Source organism: Marmota monax, unplaced genomic scaffold, assembly GCF_021218885.2.
Source record: "Marmota monax isolate L192 unplaced genomic scaffold, Marmota_monax_Labrador192_F-V1.1 WCK01_AAM20220418_F8-fsc00013, whole genome shotgun sequence".
NCBI lineage: Eukaryota > Metazoa > Chordata > Mammalia > Rodentia > Sciuridae > Marmota > Marmota monax.
Window position 1 is genome coordinate 20906116 of NW_026692202.1, and position 20099 is coordinate 20926214.

A 20099-nucleotide genomic window follows, 5' to 3' on the forward strand; every position below is an offset into this window, starting at 1 on the left:
TTTTGTATACTTTATTCTGTTAAAATTTTTAGCTTTACTGTTATAGTCTTCTTTTATTATTTTGCTTTCATTGAGTAACCTTTTGGCATATTCTTCTCTGTGAAACTTTTTTCTTTCATCAGTTTGAAGCGCCAAGTAGTTAATGATGGGTAGATTCTTATACCTGGACTAAAGCCCAACGCCGGAAGAAACAGCTTTACCTGAAGAGGAGGAAAAAAACTCTGCAGCTAAGGAAACCCATAGGCCACATTCCCATCAGAGAAAGCTCTGAATGCAATTTGAGAAACAATTAAAGTCTTATTATTTCCAGAATAATTCTGAACATATGAGAATATAAGTAAATTAAAAGCCATTGTCTCTGGCATTTGAGAACTTGATTGTGGTTCTCAATTTCTTCCTCACCCCCCATTTGAGAGATACGCCTCTAATTAAAAATATTTGCAGGGTCTGGGCATTGTTAAAATGAGAGTGTTATAGTTTGAATATGAGATGTCCCCCCCAAAACTCCTATGTTGATGCAGGAATGTTTAGAGATGAAATGATTATATTTTGAGAGCTATAATTTACTTGGTGGATTAATCCATTTGATGGCTTAATAATTTGAACAAATTATTACTGGGTGGTAGTGGTAGGCAGGTGGGGCATGGCTAGGTGAAGTAATTCACTGGGGGGCATGCCCTTGGGGATTATATCTTCTCTCCTTTGCTGCTACTCTCATCTGCTTTCTGGCAGTTAGGAGCTAAGCAGCTTTCCTCTGCCATTCTCTTACACCATATTTCTGTGTCACCTCAGGCCCAGAGTAATGGAGTCAACCAGCCATGAACTGAACCTCTGAAACTGTGAGCTCAAAATAAGCTTTTTCTCCTCTAACTTCTTTTTGTCAGGTATTTTGGTCACAGCACTGTAAAGCAGACTAACAAAATGATTCTCAAGCTTTGAATTCAGACTAGAATCACCTGAGAAGCATTTAAAACTACCTAAACTCAGGCCCATTGACTGTGGTGGGATGGTGTTTTCATATTATCAGGTGATTCTGATATTCATCTAGGCTTAATAATGTCTACCCACAGGTGACCCAGAGACAAAAAGGGGTAGTACAGAAATCCCCATATGTTACTGCACATGAGAATCAGCTGAGGAACTTTTTAAAAGTCTTCTGCCCAGATCACATCTCAAACTTATTAAATCAGAATATTTGCATGTGGGAGGGAGGTGTTAGTGTTTTCTAAAGATCCCCAAGTCATTCCAAATTGCAGCAAAGTGTTGTAACCACTGTGTAGTGATTAAGAATATGATCATGGAGCTGGGTATGGTGGCACAAGCCTGTAATCACAGTGCCTCGGGAGGCTGAAGCAAGGGGTTCGCAAGTTCAAAGCCAGCCTCAGCAATTTAGCAAGGTCCTAGGTAACTCAATGAGACCTTGTTGCTAAATAAAATATTTAAAAAGGACTGGGGATGTGGCTCAGAGGTTAAGTGTCCCTGGGTTCAAATGCCGCAGTCTGGCTGGGCACAAAATCACGAGCCACTCAAGCAGGAACAAACTTTATTTCAAAAACTCCTGCAAATGCCACACACGTGGCCTTCTACCGGGACACGCTATACCAACAGGAAATCCCTCCTCCGGAATTCCGTCCTACCGCACTTCCCCAACCAATGGGAACTCTCCAGGAATCCCTGGAGAGCTCCAAAGTAGCAGGAGGAGGCAAACAGCAGGGGTCTAATCTCCAATTGAATGCACATCTTAACATAATCGTTATCATCTCAATGGCTTTCTGGGGTCACCTTTCAACCAAAAATGCCATGCGTCATTCCTACTTGGCTATGGCTCTCAGCAAATCCCCAGTACCAGCATATATATATATATGACCATGGAAGACTCCACTGTATGATCCTTTTTTGATTTGTAAGTTCTCTGTATCTCATCTGTGAAATCTAGAAAATTATCTAGCTAACTTATAATCTTGTCATAAGGATACGGCTAAATTATGCATATAGAATGCTTAGAATTGTATTTAGCCTTTTGTATATATTCAGTAAATATTAGCCCTTCTTATATTAGAATCTGTGAGAACAGGGTGTTTTGAATCCCCCCTTCAGACTTTCTGAGGTATGGGATCTAACTTATCCTTTATCCTAGATGACTGCAATTGCCCCACGTAAACTTAAGCAAAAGCAGCATTTCTGCTTAATTTTCTTTCTTTCTTTCTTTTTTTTTTTAATATTTATTTATTTTTTTAGTTATTGGCAGACACAACATCTTTGTTGGTATGTGGTGCTGAGGATCGAACCCGGGCCGTACACATGCCAGACGAGTGCGCTACCGCTTGAGCCACATCCCCAGCCCTCTGCTTAATTTTCAATAGGAATTTCTTAAAAGTGCTTTTTTAGTTGTGGCTTCTTAGAGAAAAACTTATTGCTCATTTTTGCAAAAATGATGATTACTCATTGTAAAGAATTAAACAATGCAAAGAATTAAAACAACAACAAAAAACTACAGCCAGGTTCTTGTGAGTGCCAATGGTCTCACAAGGCATAAGGATCATATTAGCCCAAGAGTTCAAGCCAGCCTGGGCAACTTAGTGAGACCGTGTTTCAAAAAAAGAAACAAAACAACAACAAAAATATCCCAGTTATAAGTAATCATCATCATGAATGTTGACTTTTTTTTTTTTTAGATATATTTCTATGCAGATATACAGCCAGAAAAAAAAAGGAAGATAGAAAGGAAGACTTGATGGACATACCTTTTATAAAAACTGGGTTATGTTGTAATGAGTTTTTATTTTTAGGGTTTCTTAAATTTTATAACAGAAAATGTCCAGCATTAAAGTATGATGTTATGATTCCTCATGTACTTGTTACTGAAGTGCCATTTTAAATAACAATTATTAGTTTTGCTTTAAATAAAAAAGAAACCAAAGTGCTATTTTTAAAATTTCAATATATTTGCTAAATGAGGTCTCTACAGATAAGGGATTGTGAAAGACATTTTAATTTGGAGTGTGTTTTTAAAGGGTCTTGATTCAAATTTAGTATTAATCCCTGCCATGGGTGATGGGGCCATTAGCACTCACAATTGGTTTAATAACTTTCCTCTACCTCTCTAATTTGCATTGGGTAACTTTCTTGCTCAAAATTTATAATATAGAGAGTCTATTTATTAACTGTATCTCTCCTACTTGTCTCTTGGTCATTTTATATTGAATTGAGTGAGATGTTTACTGCCAGTCTTTTCCCCAGCATGTGGTCTACTTGAATTCTTTGCAAGCAGGCTTTTCAAACAGGACTTGTGCTGCCTTTTCTTTAAAAAGAAATCTTGAGAGCTCAGACAAAATAGTACTACGAGTATCAAAGGGAGGGTTTACCTTTAGAAATTACTTTTTAGATATAACATTAAAATAGATTATTAAATTATGTCGAAATCTTCATTTTAGGAAAACAACAAAAGAATAATACCAGATTATTTAGCTCTGAATTTGAATTTTCTCTCCTGATACTGTAGAGGCAAATGCACAGAACCTCCCAGTCTTGTTAGCTTTCTAATTTTTATGTGTCAGCTAATTCATATTAAATGACATAATATAACTGAGCAGATGAAAATATCATTAATAAATTATTTGCTTTAACCAATCAGGATCTTTGTGATTAGGTAACATGACTACAGAATATATTTATTTTATTTACCATGGAGTTTTCTTGATAGGGTGCTTTATTTTTTAAGTTTAGTAACTTAACCAGCATACATTTCAGTATTGAGTTTTCTCTATTATCTTTTCTTCGTGATAATTTATTTTGATCTATAATTTGTTTTTTTAATAAAATATTTAACCATGGAGAAAAATATAATTAATTTCTATCTGCTCACCATCCAACTTGAAAAATAAAATATTAAAAATACTATTTAAGTTATCTGATACCCATCCCTAGTTGCAAACACTTTCCTCACATTAGAGGTAAGGTCTGTCCTGAATTTTGTGTTTATAGGCTTGTGAGTAACACTCATTACCTATGAATATTTCCCTAAGTAGTAGTATTTTGCAAGTTACTACTATTATATAAATGATATCAAACTAATCTTTCTGAAGCTTGAAGTTTTTGGGTTGTTTGGATCAATTTAAAAGATTCATCTGTAATAATGCAACCAAATCTACTTTAATTTTACTACTAAATGGTATGTAATTTCAGTAATGTACCAAGATTTAGATTTGGTTCTTTATTTCAGGGAAGTTTTCCTTTTTATTGAATATTTTGCCTCATTGCTCATCACCTTGGTCATACCTCTAGATTGCAGCTGCCATTTGTGTAAAGAGGTTCCATGTGTGCTTACACATTCACTTATTGCTAACAGTACTTCATTCTGCCTGAAGTTTGCTGGGCCTAGCATAGGCTTATCTCCAGTATAGCACAGTTATTTTGGATAGCAATTCAAAAGGTGTTGTGTATAAAAATTTAGCCCCAATTGTCTATAGCAGTGACCTTGATGGCACAATCTTACACTGTCTTTTTCTCTTCCCTCTTCTCAGTCTATCCCTTCTTTCTTCAGGAAGCAAGATATATATATATATATAATCTGTGAATATGTTTTGTTTTTCTTGGGTTTTTCTAATTTCATCTCTGTGACTTCTGAGATCAAGTAGGAAGTCCCACCAAATGAGGTTGCTGTATTTTACTTCAGAATCTTTTTTTTTTTTTTTTTTTAAATTAGAGATTAAACCCAGGGGGCTTACCCACTGAGAGCCACATAAATTTATTTTTATTATTTTGAGACAGTCTTGCTAAGTTGCCAAGGCTAGCCTCGGACTTGCCATCCTCCTGCCTCAGCCTCCCAAGTGGCTAGAATTACAGGCATATGCTTCCACCATGTGTGGCCCCTCAGAATATTTTTTGTTGTTGTTTTTTCTTCCCTTGACTATCACTTTCAAAACATGTGACTTTGGCCTTTGTCTCTCTGTCTTTAGGTTTGCTGCTACAGAATCAATCTGCCTGCCTTTCTGTTGGCTTGCCTGCCAGTCTTTGTTCTTTTCTGTGGTTTAGAACAACAATTTTCTTAATTTTGAATTGTGTTGTCCCAAATTTTATTTTTCTGACCCCTTTAATGGCTACTCATTAAAACCTGAATTCTCTGATTATGTTAGTTCTTCTGTGTAATATTTTTTGTTTTTAATTATAAATAGTCTCTTTGTGATTATGGTTATTAGTTTTATGGTGAAGGTTTGATAATTTAATTTAAATTTTATCTTCCCATTTAATCTTTTTTCATTTTGTCTTTTAATTCTCTTTTACCCTATTCATAATCTGAGTAAGTTCCAAATCCTGGAGCATTTGTAAAGAATGTCTTTTGTTGGATTATATTTTTCTTCTGGACAGAGTTATTTGATCTCTTATATGATGCATTCTTTGCATTTTGTCTTTCAGTTTGCCCTCCCTCCTCCTCCCTTTCTCTCCCTTAGTTTGTTTGCCTGTTTGTAATGCTTGATCTTTTTCTGTTGGTCATGCTTGACAGCTCTGCCCAACTTTGTATTTGTTTGCCTATTGCATGAGTGACTTCTTCATTCCTTATACATTTGTTCTTTGCTCTCCTCACTTTTGTGGTTGCAAAAATATAAACTATAATTTTCTACTCTACTCTTCTTTTGTCTCTCTCTTCAGTAGGTCATAGTGACCTACATAGCATTCCTGAATTCTGACTGGGCATATTTAGTTTTTTCTAACTAGCCCTGATGTTTTTCAGTGCTCCTAAAAAAAAAAAAAAATCCTCTGATTCTTACTGCGTACACAGCATCATCTCAAAGTTTGCTCCCATAATTGGGAAGGCCTCTGTATCTAGAATCTTTTTTCTGGAAAGTGCCAGAATTCCCTTCCCTGTTTTATTCATTCTCTTCTGTAGCTTGGCAGCATCTCCCAGTCATAAGACGAATGGAATTCATTTGATTTGTTTCTCTCCAGATTTGAGTTCTTAATGAAAATTATTATTTCATTTCTCTGACTTCTGATACATGAGGCCCAAGATAGTTAGCTCATCAAATAGTATTGCCCCATTCTGTATCAAAATTGCAGAATCTTCCCTTGGCTTGCTAGCCCTTTTGAAGTTTTATGAATTTGGGCTGTTTATATTTTGTGTATTTGCTGCTAGAGAACCAAGCTACCTACTTATTCACTTTCTACCTTATTTCCTTTGTTCCTTTTATTTTTAATTTGATATTGGGCGAGAGACAATTACGTGAGCCACTACTTAATTTTAGAAGTCTTTCTTTGAATTTTTTTAAAATGTGGGCAAATATATATAACATAAAATTTACCATCTTAAGCATTTAGGGTGGTTTTGATTTGCATTTCTCTGACTGCTAGAGATGGTGAGCATTTTTTCCGAGTACTTGTTAATTGATTGTATGTCCTCCTCTGAGAAGTGTCTGTTCAGGTCCTTGGCCCATTTGTTGATTGGGTTATTTGTTTCCTTATTGTTTAATTTTTTGAGTTCTTTGTATACTCTGGATATTAGGGCTCTATCTGAAGTGTGAGGAGTAAAAATTTGTTCCCAGGATGTAGGCTCCCTATTTACCTCTCTTATTGTTTCTCTTGCTGAGAAAAAAACTTTTTAGTTTGAGTAAATCCCATTTGTTGATTCTTGTTTTTAACTCTTGTGCTATGGGTCATCTATTAAGGAATTTGGAGCCCAACCCCACAATATGTAGATTAGAGCCAACTTTTTCTTCATCACTCTTTTCCTTTATTCTATCAGACGCAGAGTTTCTGTTTTGATATCAAGCTCCTTGATCCATTTTGAGTTAACTTTTGTGCATGGCAAGAGAAAGGGATTCAGATTCATTTTGTTGCATATGAATTTCCAGTTTTCCCAGCACCATTTGTTGAAGATGCTGTCCTTTCTCCATTGCATGCTTTTAGCACCTTTGTCAAATATAAGATAGTTGTAATTTTGTGGATTGGTCTCTGTGTCCTCTATTCTGTACCATTGTTCCACCTGTCTGTTTTGGTACCAGTACCATGCCGTTTTTGTTACTATTGCTCTGTAGTATAGTTTGAAGTCTGGTATTGCTATACCGCCTGTTTCACTCTTCCTGCTTAGAATTGCTTTTGCTATTCTGGGTCTTTTATTTTTCCAGATGAATTTCATGATTTCTTCTTCTTCTTTTTTTTTTTAATGTCTTTCTAAGTCATCAGTGAACCTTTATTTTATTTATTATTTATATATGGTGCTGAGAATTAATTCCAGTGCCTCACACATTCTAAGCAAGTTTTCTACCACTGAGCCATAACCCAGCCCTGAGGTTTCTTTTTAAATAGAGGCTTTTCTTTCTGTGATTTTGATTTTAGACTCTCCCATCTGAGAATCACCCTTCATTCTTATCTGCTCTGCAGACTGACTGAGTGGCCACCCTGAATTTCTCCCTAGTCTGTGGTACAGTCTCACTTATATGCTCAGACTGCCCCATGGTGTGGGCACCTACTGATCCGGTGAAAAGTAGAGTTTAAGTAACTGGTGTTGGGTATTCAAAAAGCCTATACCAAGAACAAGACGAGAAAAGAAATTGTGAAACATGAAAATACAAAGTTAAGGGACTAGGGTTGTAACTCAGTGATAGAGCGCTTGCCTTCCATGCGTGAGGCACTGGGTTCAATCTTCAGCATCACATAGAAATAAATAAATATAATAAAGTTATTGTGTTCATCTACAACCAAAAAAAATTTTAAAAATTTATTTTTTCTTTTAAGAAAGAAAAAATAGGAGGTAAACTTCCAGGATTCCTAGTCTATCACTTAGGAAGTCCAGAATAGTCTTTTTTAAGCTGTCACTTATTCCCTACTTCAACTGTTCCTTCTGGGGAGCTGTGGAGCATCCTCCCTGTGCCAGATTAGCTTGCCATTTCTGATGTTTTCTACTCAGATTGCAAACTTGTTGAATAGCAGCATGTTTTTTCTTTAAACCTAGTGGGAAAATGTCTTTTGGCTCTGACAGGTGCTTACCTTCCCCCACTGAGCCATAGCACACCTGACACTGCCACCATCTGTTGCTTTTATTGTCTTTCTATTGTAGAAGCTAATATTTTTGGTTTTAACCTAATTGCTAGGTCACTGAGTTGCCTACCAGTGTTTTCCCACAATCTTTCTGCCATAGTTTGCTACTGCAAAACTGCTATTTTAATTCATTCTTATGGAGCTGCTATGATATTGTGGGTTTCTCTGATTCACATTTTCCCTCTGATAGCTAAACTAAAATCTTTTAAGAAGAAAAAAATTTTGTGTGCTTATTTCCTAAGTATTTTTCTTAATATTCATAAGAGCCCTAGTTTATTATTTAATAAACTTATTATTCCCATATTTCAGTTATGAAAAGTAAAGCACATTTTTATAAAATGACTGTCCCACAACCTCATAGCTAATGAATGTGGAATTGGATTTGCATCTTTTGTTTTTTTCTAAAAGATTTTATTAGAACCTTTGTTACGGATACATCTTTATGGCAGGAACATTTTTATAGTATTAACATAAACTTACAGCCTTTATTCTACAAATAAGCAATATTTGCTTTAGAAATATTTATCCACTTTTGGGAATATATCATATGGAATTAACTCTTTGAGGCAATAAAGTAATGAACGTCCAAAAGACTAGAAATTAAAAAATAAAAATAAAAACTTCACCTGGAGATTTAAGTTTAAAAATCAGTACATAGTAGATCAAAGCAGAAATACACAGATCATCATAAAGATAAATGATAGCTCCAGGAATGAAGGTTTTGATCATTTTAAAATATATTTGTGAAATTCAACAAGTTGTTCCTGTTAAATATTATTACTTATCAGGAGACAATGGTTTAATTTTATTCTTCTGAATAGTTACAGGCCCCTCTGAAGGTTTCTTTTTAAGAACTTCACATTCTTTTCCTATTTTCCTCATCACTCTTTTCCTTCTCCCAACTCTATAACCATTATTGGACTGTTGCAGAGACAAGAGGAGATGGAGAAGAAAGATGATGACAGTTATAAACTCATTATAAATTCATTATGGCTGTGCTTCTATTCTACTATTTTGTTTTTATGCATTTTTTACCGAAAATGTATATATACTGCTGGGACCTACACAGTTGAACCTGAGAAACTGGTGAGGGGTGATAGGGGATTAAGAAAAACACATACACAGAGATATTAAGATAAAAGGTTGGAATCAGATGTAGCACTGCTCTCTGATGGAAAAGCAGTGACTGAAGATTTGGCCCAGCAAGTTTATTTATATAGGATCTCATAATCAAGAAGTAAAGGATTATACAGGCATGATTCTTTGTAGGCTAGAAAGTTACAGGACTAAAAACATTCTTGTAACTATTTCACTGTTGCAGTATTTGGTGGAGCTTCCTGCAGGACTCAGGAAGCCCATTGTCTAAAGTTACTGTTAAGTGGGCAGGCTCAGAAGTAGCATTGCTGGTGAAACATAGGAGTTGTCTTGTCATGCTCAGAATTCCTCTTTCCCTGGGAATTATGTGCCTGTGATCAAGGTTGAGACTGATAAGACTCTTGAACAGAGCCTCTTTGGGCCAAGCATCACCATAGCAACTGGGCATCCTGAAACCTTGCATAGAAACATTTCCAGGCAATAGACTCACCACAGCCACGAAGCAATCAGGGATCCCCAATCTCAAGTCACTGCACTCCACAATATACATTATGAATGTATATGGCATAGGGGTTGAGTTGGAGTTGAATGTAAGTTCTGGTTTTAGATGACCTATGTTAACATCCTAGCTTTTTCAATTAGGTAAGTTACATTAATGCTGTGTACTTCGGTTTCATCATTCATGAAGTGAAGGCTATAATAGCATGAAAGTTCACTGCTATATCCCGAACACCTAGAACAGTGTCTGGCAATAAATAATCTTTTAAATGAGAATAAGAAGTACTTTTGGTCCTCAGTGGTTCATCTATACTTTTTCATAAACTTTGTTTTAAATTTATTTTTAAATTTATAAAGACAAAATTCATCCTGAAATTAATTTGTTTACTACTTTATGGTCAAACCATCCCTTCACCTTCAGCTCCTGGCAAACACAAATCTATTCTACAACCTTATAGTTTGAGTTTTCTAGTATGTCAAGTAAATAGAATTATAAACTATATAATCTTTGGAATCTGGCTTCTTTTACTTAGCATAATGTCCATTTATGTTGGTGTGTCAGTTGTTTATTCTTTTTATTTTTAAGTAGTATTATGAATATGGAACAAATATTATCTACAGTCTTACCCTATTTTGTTCTTTTTGACTTAGCTTTCCAGAGTGCTGGATCTTCCACCAGAAAACTTGATCAAATCAATATCTGCAGTTCCAATTTCCAGAAAAGAGTTAAGTATAATTAATACATTTATAGTAATCTATAATGTTCTCAAATTTGTTGAATAAAAAATTGTTACTCTTCAATTTATGGAATAGTCTTTGAAGTGAATTATAAGATGTGATTCATTATATTCAACTTATTAGTGTAATCAACAATAAAATTAAAATCTGTATTGGACACTCTGATGTGACAGGTAATATTCTTATATTAATTATTTTTATGCTTGCTTATGCTTGTAGTGATAGTTGTGTCAAAGTCTTTGGGAATGAGGTTCAAATTTAATTATTTAAGAACTAAATGTTTTGAACCCTTGGTTTTTTCAACCATCTGATGTTTAAATACTGTTGTACCATATTTAATCTAATAGGTTGGTTGTATTGATTTTGTTATTTGAGTTTCCTTTTGAAGATTCCTAGTGACAGAGAACTATTGATTTTGATAGCATACAACCTATAGTAGCTTTTTTCAATTCAGAGAATTGTGTTTGGTCATCCTGATATTTGTTTTTGCTTTGGGTAGAAAACTTTCATACTTAGATGAAATATCCTCAGTTTTCTACAATCCACAGGGTCCCCTTCAGGTCCCATAATCCATGAGACAAAAGTATTCAAAGAGAAACTGCATCTGTACCTTTTTTTTTTTCTTTTTTTTTTTTTTTGGTCATTATGCCCTAAATCTTACAATATAACAACTAATTACATAGAATTTGCATTGTATCAGGTATTATAAGCAACCTAGAAGTAATTTAAAGTATATATAGGATGTGTGTAGGTTATATGCAAATATTGTACCATTGCATTTAAGGGATTTGAACATCTACAGATTGTTTTATCTATGGGGTGTCTGGAACCTCAGGCACCAAGGGACCACTGTATTGTCAGTTAATAATGACATATTTACCACATAGTAGGCATTGAGCCCCAAGGTTTGGAAAGAGGTAACCATGTAATTACTGGTAGCAATATGTATTTCATTCCCTTAATTTTGTCAAGACTATTAGCATAAGATGGATATTCCTGTTCTCAGGATAGAACAAAGAAATAAATGAAAAGGGAAGAGAGAGGCTACATTTGACCTTGTAGTAAAAGAGAACACCTATAAAATGGCCTACTGCATCTTCCTTTATGTGAATTCCAAGAACAGAGGCAACAAGGGACCAAGGGGCTCTCATAATTATATGTAAATTTATGTAGTTTTCCACATCAGTTACTTATTTCGTAAAATCTGTAATTTGCATTCTGCATAATAAGGGTAATCTCTCAATTTTAATGTCTTCAAAGACCTAATAAACTAAACTATTTTGACCCATCTTTTGAATAGGATTGCCTTTGCTTGCCTTTGCTTTAATAATGCAAGGTACTAAGATTTTGGTTTATAAATAATAAATATTGAGAACCACTTCAAAAATTTTCCGAGCCACAAGTCTAAAATTCTCCATACTGAGGAAACCTTTACTGTTTTGCTATAATAAATCCAGAGTATCCCTTACAGTTAAAAATCAAGTCTCACTGTTCCATATTTCTGACTTTATATTAGAATGCTATTAAGTGCTAGGAGAATTAAGAAATATTATTTTTTGCTGGCATAGAATAGGTAATATAAAATGAACCAATTTGCTCAGGTCTGCTAGTTCTCTATGTATTTTCAGCTATAGTGAACTTCCTATATAACATTGATTTTATTAGAATTGAGAGCATTGTCATAAGTCAGTAGTACTCAAAGCCTGTGGCTTTCACATTAACCAACACAAAAACCTTCGGAAGTTAGTGGAAAAGTAGCTATTGCTTTTTTTTTTTTTTTTTTTTTTTTTTAAAGAGAGAGTGAGAGAGAGGTAGAGAGAGAGAAAGAATTTTAATATTTATTTTTTTTTAGTATTTGGCGGACACAACATCTTTGTTTGTATGTGGTGCTAAGGATCGAACCCGGGCCGCACGCATGCCAGGCGAGCGCGCTACCGCTTGAGCCACATCCCCAGCCCCTGCTTTTTAAACTTACTGGTTTTAATTTTTAAAAAATGAAAGTAAGAGCCGGAGCAGTGACACTCACCTGTAATTCCAGGGACTCAGGAGGCTGAGGCAGGAAGATCATGAGTTCAAAGCCAGCGTCAACAACAGTGAAGAGCTAAGCAACTCAGTGAGACCCTGTTTCTAAAAAAAAAAAAAAATACAAAATAGAGCTGGGGATGTGGCTCAGTGGGAGTGTCCCTGAATTCAATCCCCAGTATCCCCACCCCCCAAAAAAATGAAAGTAAGAGGGATTAATTTCATAAAACTATAGAGTGCAAAACAATCTCTTTAAGGAAATTCAGGAAAATACAGAAGAATAAGAAAAATAAAGTCCCAATAATCTTACTATAGTAGGTGACTGATTTTAGGAAGTTAGTGTATTTTTCATTTCTTTGTCTTTGAATATGTTTTTCAGATTAAAAAAAAAGCTACAAAACTAAGATTTTTTAACCCTTTTCCTTGACATCACTTTTTTTTTTTGTAATATTCTGTTATTCTACTGTTGATAGACATTTACGTTGTTTTCAGTTTTAAAATTTTTATACATAATTCACATGCAAGAATTATCTCTTCAAATAGACAAAGCAAAACCAAAAGTTCCTTTTGGGTGTATGATTAAAAGTTCCCCAAAGGGGCAACTGGGAAGTAGATGGAAATCTGGTTGATCTCCCTCACTTCCTTCTCTTTTGCACCTTTGGTAGTGGTAGGTAACCTTCACATAATTTCAGAATTTATGTTTTAAATATTCTTAGTTTAATAAATTGGTATTAATCATTGTTAACAAACTAAAAGGATCAATTTTTTTGTCCTTCTGCCACTGAACTAATTAGAAATATTTATGATTCCATGGAGATTATACAATTTTTAAATTAAATTATTAGTATGTTATACCTTTCTAGAATAAAATTACAAATGCTTGTTACTCTTTATAATTTTACACTATTTTTTTAAAAATCGTATGATTTCTTTGTGTTTTCTGGATGTTTGAGAGTCTGAGTCATATTAAATCTTCTCTAAAATATCCAAGGTATGTATCAACAAACAATAATTTAATCTTTGATGTATTCAAATCTGTATTTCAGTTTATATTATTATCAGGGCTCTTACTACTTTTTATTTACATCATTTTCTATAATTTTTATATATATATATATATATATATATATATATATATATATCTTTGAATTTGTTATTCTTTTTATGTTATTCCCATGTTATTAACTAGTTTAGTTCCCCATGATTGGCATAAATACTTGACTGAACTATCAAGAGTTCTTTGGTAAGAATAAATACATTCAAACCTTAAAAGAATTTTACGATTAATTTTTAGAAAATTGAATTATCATGTACTATAAAGTAGAAAAAGACTTTCCCAGAGGTCAGTGCTGATACTATTTAACATTTTCATTTAACATCAGAACTAGGATTAATATAATTCATAACCAAGACTTGATTTCTAAACAACACTGTGAAGTAGATTCCATTGTCATCACCATTTTACTGAGTACTGAGAGATTAAGCAACTTTTCCAACATCACACAGGCACTGATTGGTAGATGAACTTGGGTCTGTGGTAATAGCTCGGATATCAGTAAATGAGTTGGGTTGGTTTGTGTTAGCCACTCTGAATAATGGATTAAGGCCCCCCGGGAAAATTCTTTTTAATTTTTTCTTGGTATCGGGGATTGAACCCAGGGGCGCTTAACCTGAGCCACATCCCCAGCCTTTTAACTTTTTTGAGACAGGGTCTTGCTGATTTGCTGAGGCTAGTCTCAGACTTGAGATCCTTCTGCCTTAGCCTCCCAAGTCAGTAGCATTTCAAGCATGCGCAACTATATCTCGCAAGGCCCAGGAAAATTCTTAATGATTATCGTAGACTTTTAAAATCTGATGTTAACCAGAAGTCACACAGGAATTTTTAGATATTTCCCTGATAATCATAAGTGATAAGGAAGTCACTTGTGCCCCTCTAAAGTATGCCCTTCTCATGTGAGTGACGTGCTAGACAGAGAATGGACAAACCACGTACTATACTCATGAAGTCCTATTCTGTATTCTCTTATTAAACATCAAAAGATGTTAGTGTAATTACACAGATGTATGTTGATTTAAAAACTATTTTGTAGATCTTGAACTTTGTACATTTTAAATCTACAGAAAAATTTGTAGAGAATAATAAAACACTCACGTGGTCACCCTCTGAATTAAGTTTTTTTCCATATTTTTTCATTTTTATTTATTTATTTTTTGAGAGGAGAAGGATGGCTCTTGATTTTTAGTAATAAAATGTTACAAATACTGTTCAGGTCACTGAACTGTACTTCTTTGATTCCATTCCCTACTTTCTTTTCTTAGAACTGCTCTCATCAAGCAAATGATGATTTTCACTCATTGCTGGTGTTGTATTTGTTTTTGCATTGTTTCATCATCAACCGAATGAAAAGGATAAATGGCAGTGTCTGTTTTATGAACTACTGAGTATTCAGAATGAATTTTTTTCCCTCGTGTTGAAACTCAAGTTATATATATATATATATATATATATATATATATATATTTTTTTTTTTTTTTGTCATTTGGAAGTCAGTGGAGGAGCAAGAATTAGAAGCAAGCATTTGGAGTAGTGTAGGAAGCATCCTAGGAAGAGGTCAAAAGACCTGAATTTTTGTCTGCATCTGCTTAGTTGCATTAGAATTTGACAGGAGACATTTAATTTGCCAGACACCTCTGTCTATTTCACAGAGATATCATAAAGTTACAATTACATAACAGAAAAGGAAAAATTTTATAAAATGTTATAAATGTTAAAAAAAGTTTTTAAATAAATACAAGGTGATTTCTAATTTCCTTGCTTTTAATTTTGAAAACATAATGCCTTTTTCAATAAAGTCATGTTCATATGACAAATACACAATGATTAACCTTTGTTAAATTTGTAATGCTTCTAAGATAACCACAGCTCTTTCTCATTTCAATTTCTGTCTTTAGAGAAGTAGCTGACTTTCAGCTATCTGTGGATTCTTTACTGGAAAATAGCAATGACCCGGTAAGACCAGATATTCAAGTTCAAGCCAAGAAACTGGCAGAGAAGGTATTTTAGCACTATTATCTCTATTTAACATTATAATAAATTTAGCATTTTAAAGGAAAAAAGAGTGCTCTCTGCAGGGTTTCTCATCTGTAATAATGAATTTAATAGTGTTTCTTTTTTATCTTGGAAAATATCATTTAAATTCATTTTAGCCCTGTACTACTATAAGGTTACAATGATTTTTCAAGTTATTTATAAAGCATTCCTCTTGAGCTGACAATGTTCAATTTTTTGATTAAGTACTTCAGAGTAGGACTGAAGTGTTAATTAAATTTACAGATTGAAGCTGGGTGGACTTTTGAATTTTGGAGAACAAGCTTGATAAATTAGAGCTGTGGGTTGCAGTTTTTAAAATGAGTTTCTGAGAAGAACATTAAAATATGAGAAGAAGTGATTAAATGTAAATGGAATCATGATTACAGGGAAGAAGTGGTTAGATGATTTCATAAAACTTAAGTATTTCTAAGTTCCCTGGTGGGTTTTATTTATTTTAAAAGATTGTAGAGAATGACCAAATCTAAATTGTTAGTGTAATACCCTCAGCAAAAATAGATATTAGATAAGTTTTGTTGTTATTGTTAATGGGGTTATTATTTGTGACACAAGAGGTATCTGGGATCTCTGAAGAATTGGAACAATGAAAGTCACTGTCAAGGAAAAAGATTTGTGAGGAATGAGTATGATAAAGGAACTTTGATAACTGAGTAGATATTTATTTGATAATAAAAATCACCTAAGATTTTTACTAGGAAGTACACCAGGAGTAGAATTAATCTAATTAGGATATTTAATCCCTTTCTTCCTATTTCTTGTTCTCAAAAATATAGACTAGAAGTTCTTCAGTAAACACTAGCACATCTTTAGTTCTATAGGTTTATCAAGGGGTTTGAACATCTAGGTGGTTAAGGAGGCTGGGCATGAGCAGAGAAGACAGACTAAATTATTTACATGCTTTGTGTTGGTTCAAAAGCTTTAGTTAGGATCTGACCCAATGTCATATTCTGTGGCTCTTGAGTAAGGGTAAGTGCTTATTGCATGACAAATGGAGAATTTGAGGTGAAGGAAAGACAAAGGGGAAAGGAGATACTCTGAATACAAAATAGCATTTCTAATAAGGAAAAAAAGAAAATGTATTTACCTAAGTAAAGTGGAGAAACTGAAGATTGGCTAAGGCCCAGGTCCACCTGTAATGACTGTAAGAGGTAACTCAGCTTGACTTTGTCAGCCAGTTGTAGTATTAGAACTGTATGTCTCATTGGGCCTATTTCATAATATGCTTATTTTCTAGCTGAAATGTGATACAGTAGTGAGTGAAATCAGCACTGGTCCAGGAACTGTGAATTTCAAAATAAACAGGGAACTACTAACAAAGGTAAGAATGAGTTATTATCCAGCCATTGTACATTCATTCTCTTCTTTAATTGCACTGATCTTCCTCCTGCTCTGAAACTCATTGTACACACAACCTTTGCATATACTGATCCCTTTGAATGGAGTGCCACCTGAGTTTAACAGCCTGTTGGATCTTGAGATTTTCTTGGCAGTAGATTTCTGATCTTTTTATATTCTCCTATAGCACTCTATATTTCTCCTTTATAGAACCTACCATAGTTGGTATTTAAATTCCTTTTATTTGTTTAATACCACTTGCCCTTTAAACTCTTATCCCCTTAGGGTTAATAGCATCTGTTTTTTTTTACTGTTGGATCTCCATAGTTTTTTAGCAGTGTCTAGCACATAGTAGATGCTAGATCGATATTTGTTGAATGAATACATCAGTTTTGTATTGAATCCAAGAAAGGGATGCTAGTTTCTACTCTCTGGTATTTTATAGTCTTGTTAGAAACATAAGATATATACAGAAGAAATCATATACAGAAGAAATCATAAGACAGCTTTTTCTTTTAATAAGACAATAAATATTAAGCCCGCAAAAGGCAATTAATACAGTAACATAAGAAAATTCAGAGATAAAATTCAGAATAAACTTACAATAATCTGAATATGGACTCCTTCTCATTAATGTTCACCTCTCCACTTGCAGTCTTCTTATCCACGTATTCTTAAAGTATTAATGTTTATTGGGACCCTAGTATATGATAGGCACTATTCAATTTAACATCTGTATATTAATCCTTTCTCTATTTCCTACTGATTGTATAGAGTATTATTTTCTCTGTGACATTGTACAAATAAATACTATTTCTGAACCTTAGTTTTACATTTAATGGAAAATGTTGCCCATCTTCAAGATTATGAGACTACAGAGATAATATAAATATAAAAACTCCTAGTCTTGAACCAACTAGCACTCTGGGGATGTGTCTTCTTGTGGGATTTTTGGTCTTGGTGGTTTGTTTTGCAGTGCTGGGAATCACCCAGGACTTCACTCCACACATGCTAGGCAAGTGCTCTACCACTAAGCTATAATCCACAGCCACCTGTGAATGCACCTTAAATGTTTGTTGTATGTGTTGTTTTACTTCCTGCTGCTCCCATCTCTGCCTATTCTGTCTTATAACCATCTTAACCAGTTCTTTAATAATAAAATTTTTCATATCATGAACTACATTTTTAGGACTCAAAATGCAGTTGATGGATCAAAACCAATTTAAGAGTGAATAAAAGCTTAGCAACAGTAATTTCACAACCTAATTTTGGGAGGTTTTGTTGTGGTGATGGTTTGGGGTACCAGGGATTGATCCCAGGGGCACTTAACAGCTGAGCCACATCCTCAGCTCTTTTGAGACAGTGTTACTTATGGTATCACTAAATTGTGGAGTGTGGCAGGCTTTGCATTTGCAATCCTCCTGCCTTATCCTCCAAGTCACTGGGATTATAGGCATGAGCCACCGTGTTCAGCTTACATCCTACTTTATTTATTTATTTATTTATTTATGTATGTATCATAGTTGGACACAATACCTTTATTTTATTTATTTATATGTGGTGCTATGGATTGAACCCAGCGCCTCACACATGCTAGGCAAGCGCTCTACCACTGAGCCACAACCCCAGCCCAACATCCTACTTTTTGAAAGACACATCATCACCATTAGCAAAAAACAAAGTATAAGTTCGTGAACTATACAACAGTTCTGTTAGTAGCTAAAAATTAACCTAGAAGGTTTTAGAAGTTTCTGCAGGATTTCCTTATTTTATACTGTGTAGCCAATAGCCATTTAACTATGTGTTCTTATATTGTTTTCCTACCATTGCTGGTGAACTTTAGTACCATAAGAACTGCAACATTATGTGTGCAGCAGTTAACACATTCACTGGGGAGTGGGAAAAGTTTTTGCTACATGACTTAATAGCAATACCTTGGGAAAGTTACTTAACCTCTCTTTATTTTTCTTTCCTCATTTCTAGAAGTAGTACTTATCTCTGAAGCTATTATAAGAATTAAATTAATTGATACATGATTATATATAAGAATTAAATAATTAACCCATACATAGCATAGCCCTTGGCACTTAATAAACACTAGATGCTGCTTCTGATTTTGTTATTATTTACTGTGGGACTTCTGTATTACCTAACTTCATTAAGCCTCAGTTTCCTCATCTTTGTCTACATCATTGGCTACTATAAGGATGAATAGATGTGATTTGTGAGCATAGAAAGCCCCATCAGAGTTAATTCCTGTAAAGACTGCTGTGACTAGCATTAGCAACAGGGAGGTTTGTGCTGAAAATGGTGCTGCTGACAGCGCTATAAAATTTTCAGTTCCTTCAATTAGAATGAACAAATTAGCAACATTTAATTCTTAGTAACAAAGTAATTAAGAACATTGCAATTTTATTCTATTGTTAAATCCCACTCCTTTTATATTTCAGGCTGTGTTACATCAAGTAATAGAAGATGGCTCAAAATATGGACTAAAAAGTGAACTTTTCTCTGGTCTTTCCCCAAGGAAGGTTGTGGTTGAATTCAGGTGAGTGACCATCCATCTTTGGGTAGATTAATTAAGTTGACTAGACAGGAAGTGTTCCACCCCCTTCTTTTGGAGTCTCAGTAAATTACATGTGGAAAAGTTGCAAAATAGTGACATTATATTATCTTCTTAAGATCATGGTGAATCACTCATTATACCATTAATAAAATGAATAAAAATGGATTTGGGGCCTCCAGTTTGAAAAATATCTAGATTTATTTATTCATTTTTTTAAGAATTTTTTTTTTTTTGAGTATTTTAATATTGATTTTTTAGTTATTGGCGGACACAACATCTTTGTTTGTATGTGGTGCTGAGGATTGAACCTGGGACGCACGCATGCCAGGCGAGCACGCTACCGCTTGAGCCACATCCCCAGCCCCATTTTTTTAAGAATTTTAAAGTAAGCTGATTACCAGAGAATACAGCCTTGCAGTTTTTGTGGTATATTCTTTTTTTTTAGTTGTAGTTGGACACAGTACCTTTTGTGTGTTGCTGAGGATCAAACCCAGCGCCTCACATGTGCTAGGCGAGAGCCACAACCCCAGCCTCTGTAATATATTCTTTTGATTAACAGAAAATAGCTAGAAGTTTTAATATGCCTCTAAATAGTCTTCATTTTACTTTCTAATATACTGTCAGTACAACTCTCAAATATTTGTACTGTTCTGAAATAACCAAAAATATAAAGGGAACACTAAGAACTAACAACTTCGTAGT

At 34.3% G+C, this 20099-nt stretch overlaps 1 protein-coding gene across 5 annotated transcripts in view; it reads left to right on the forward strand.

The window, feature by feature from the left end:
* The window catches only part of Rars2 (arginyl-tRNA synthetase 2, mitochondrial), a 92102-nt gene that overhangs the window by 6127 nt on the left and 65876 nt on the right, over positions 1-20099 (forward strand). For 4 of the 5 annotated variants that reach the window (XM_046431704.2, XM_046431714.2, XM_046431724.2 and 1 more), the window contains exons 2-5: positions 10279-10352; positions 15340-15442; positions 16731-16814; positions 19282-19379. In XM_046431704.2, coding sequence (XP_046287660.1) covers positions 10279-10352; positions 15340-15442; positions 16731-16814; positions 19282-19379 — 359 coding nt within the window. Of the gene's footprint in view, positions 1-10278; positions 10353-13228; positions 13379-15339; positions 15443-16730; positions 16815-19281; positions 19380-20099 lie in introns of those variants that run through there. The other variant, XM_046431734.2, reaches the window with a different exon arrangement.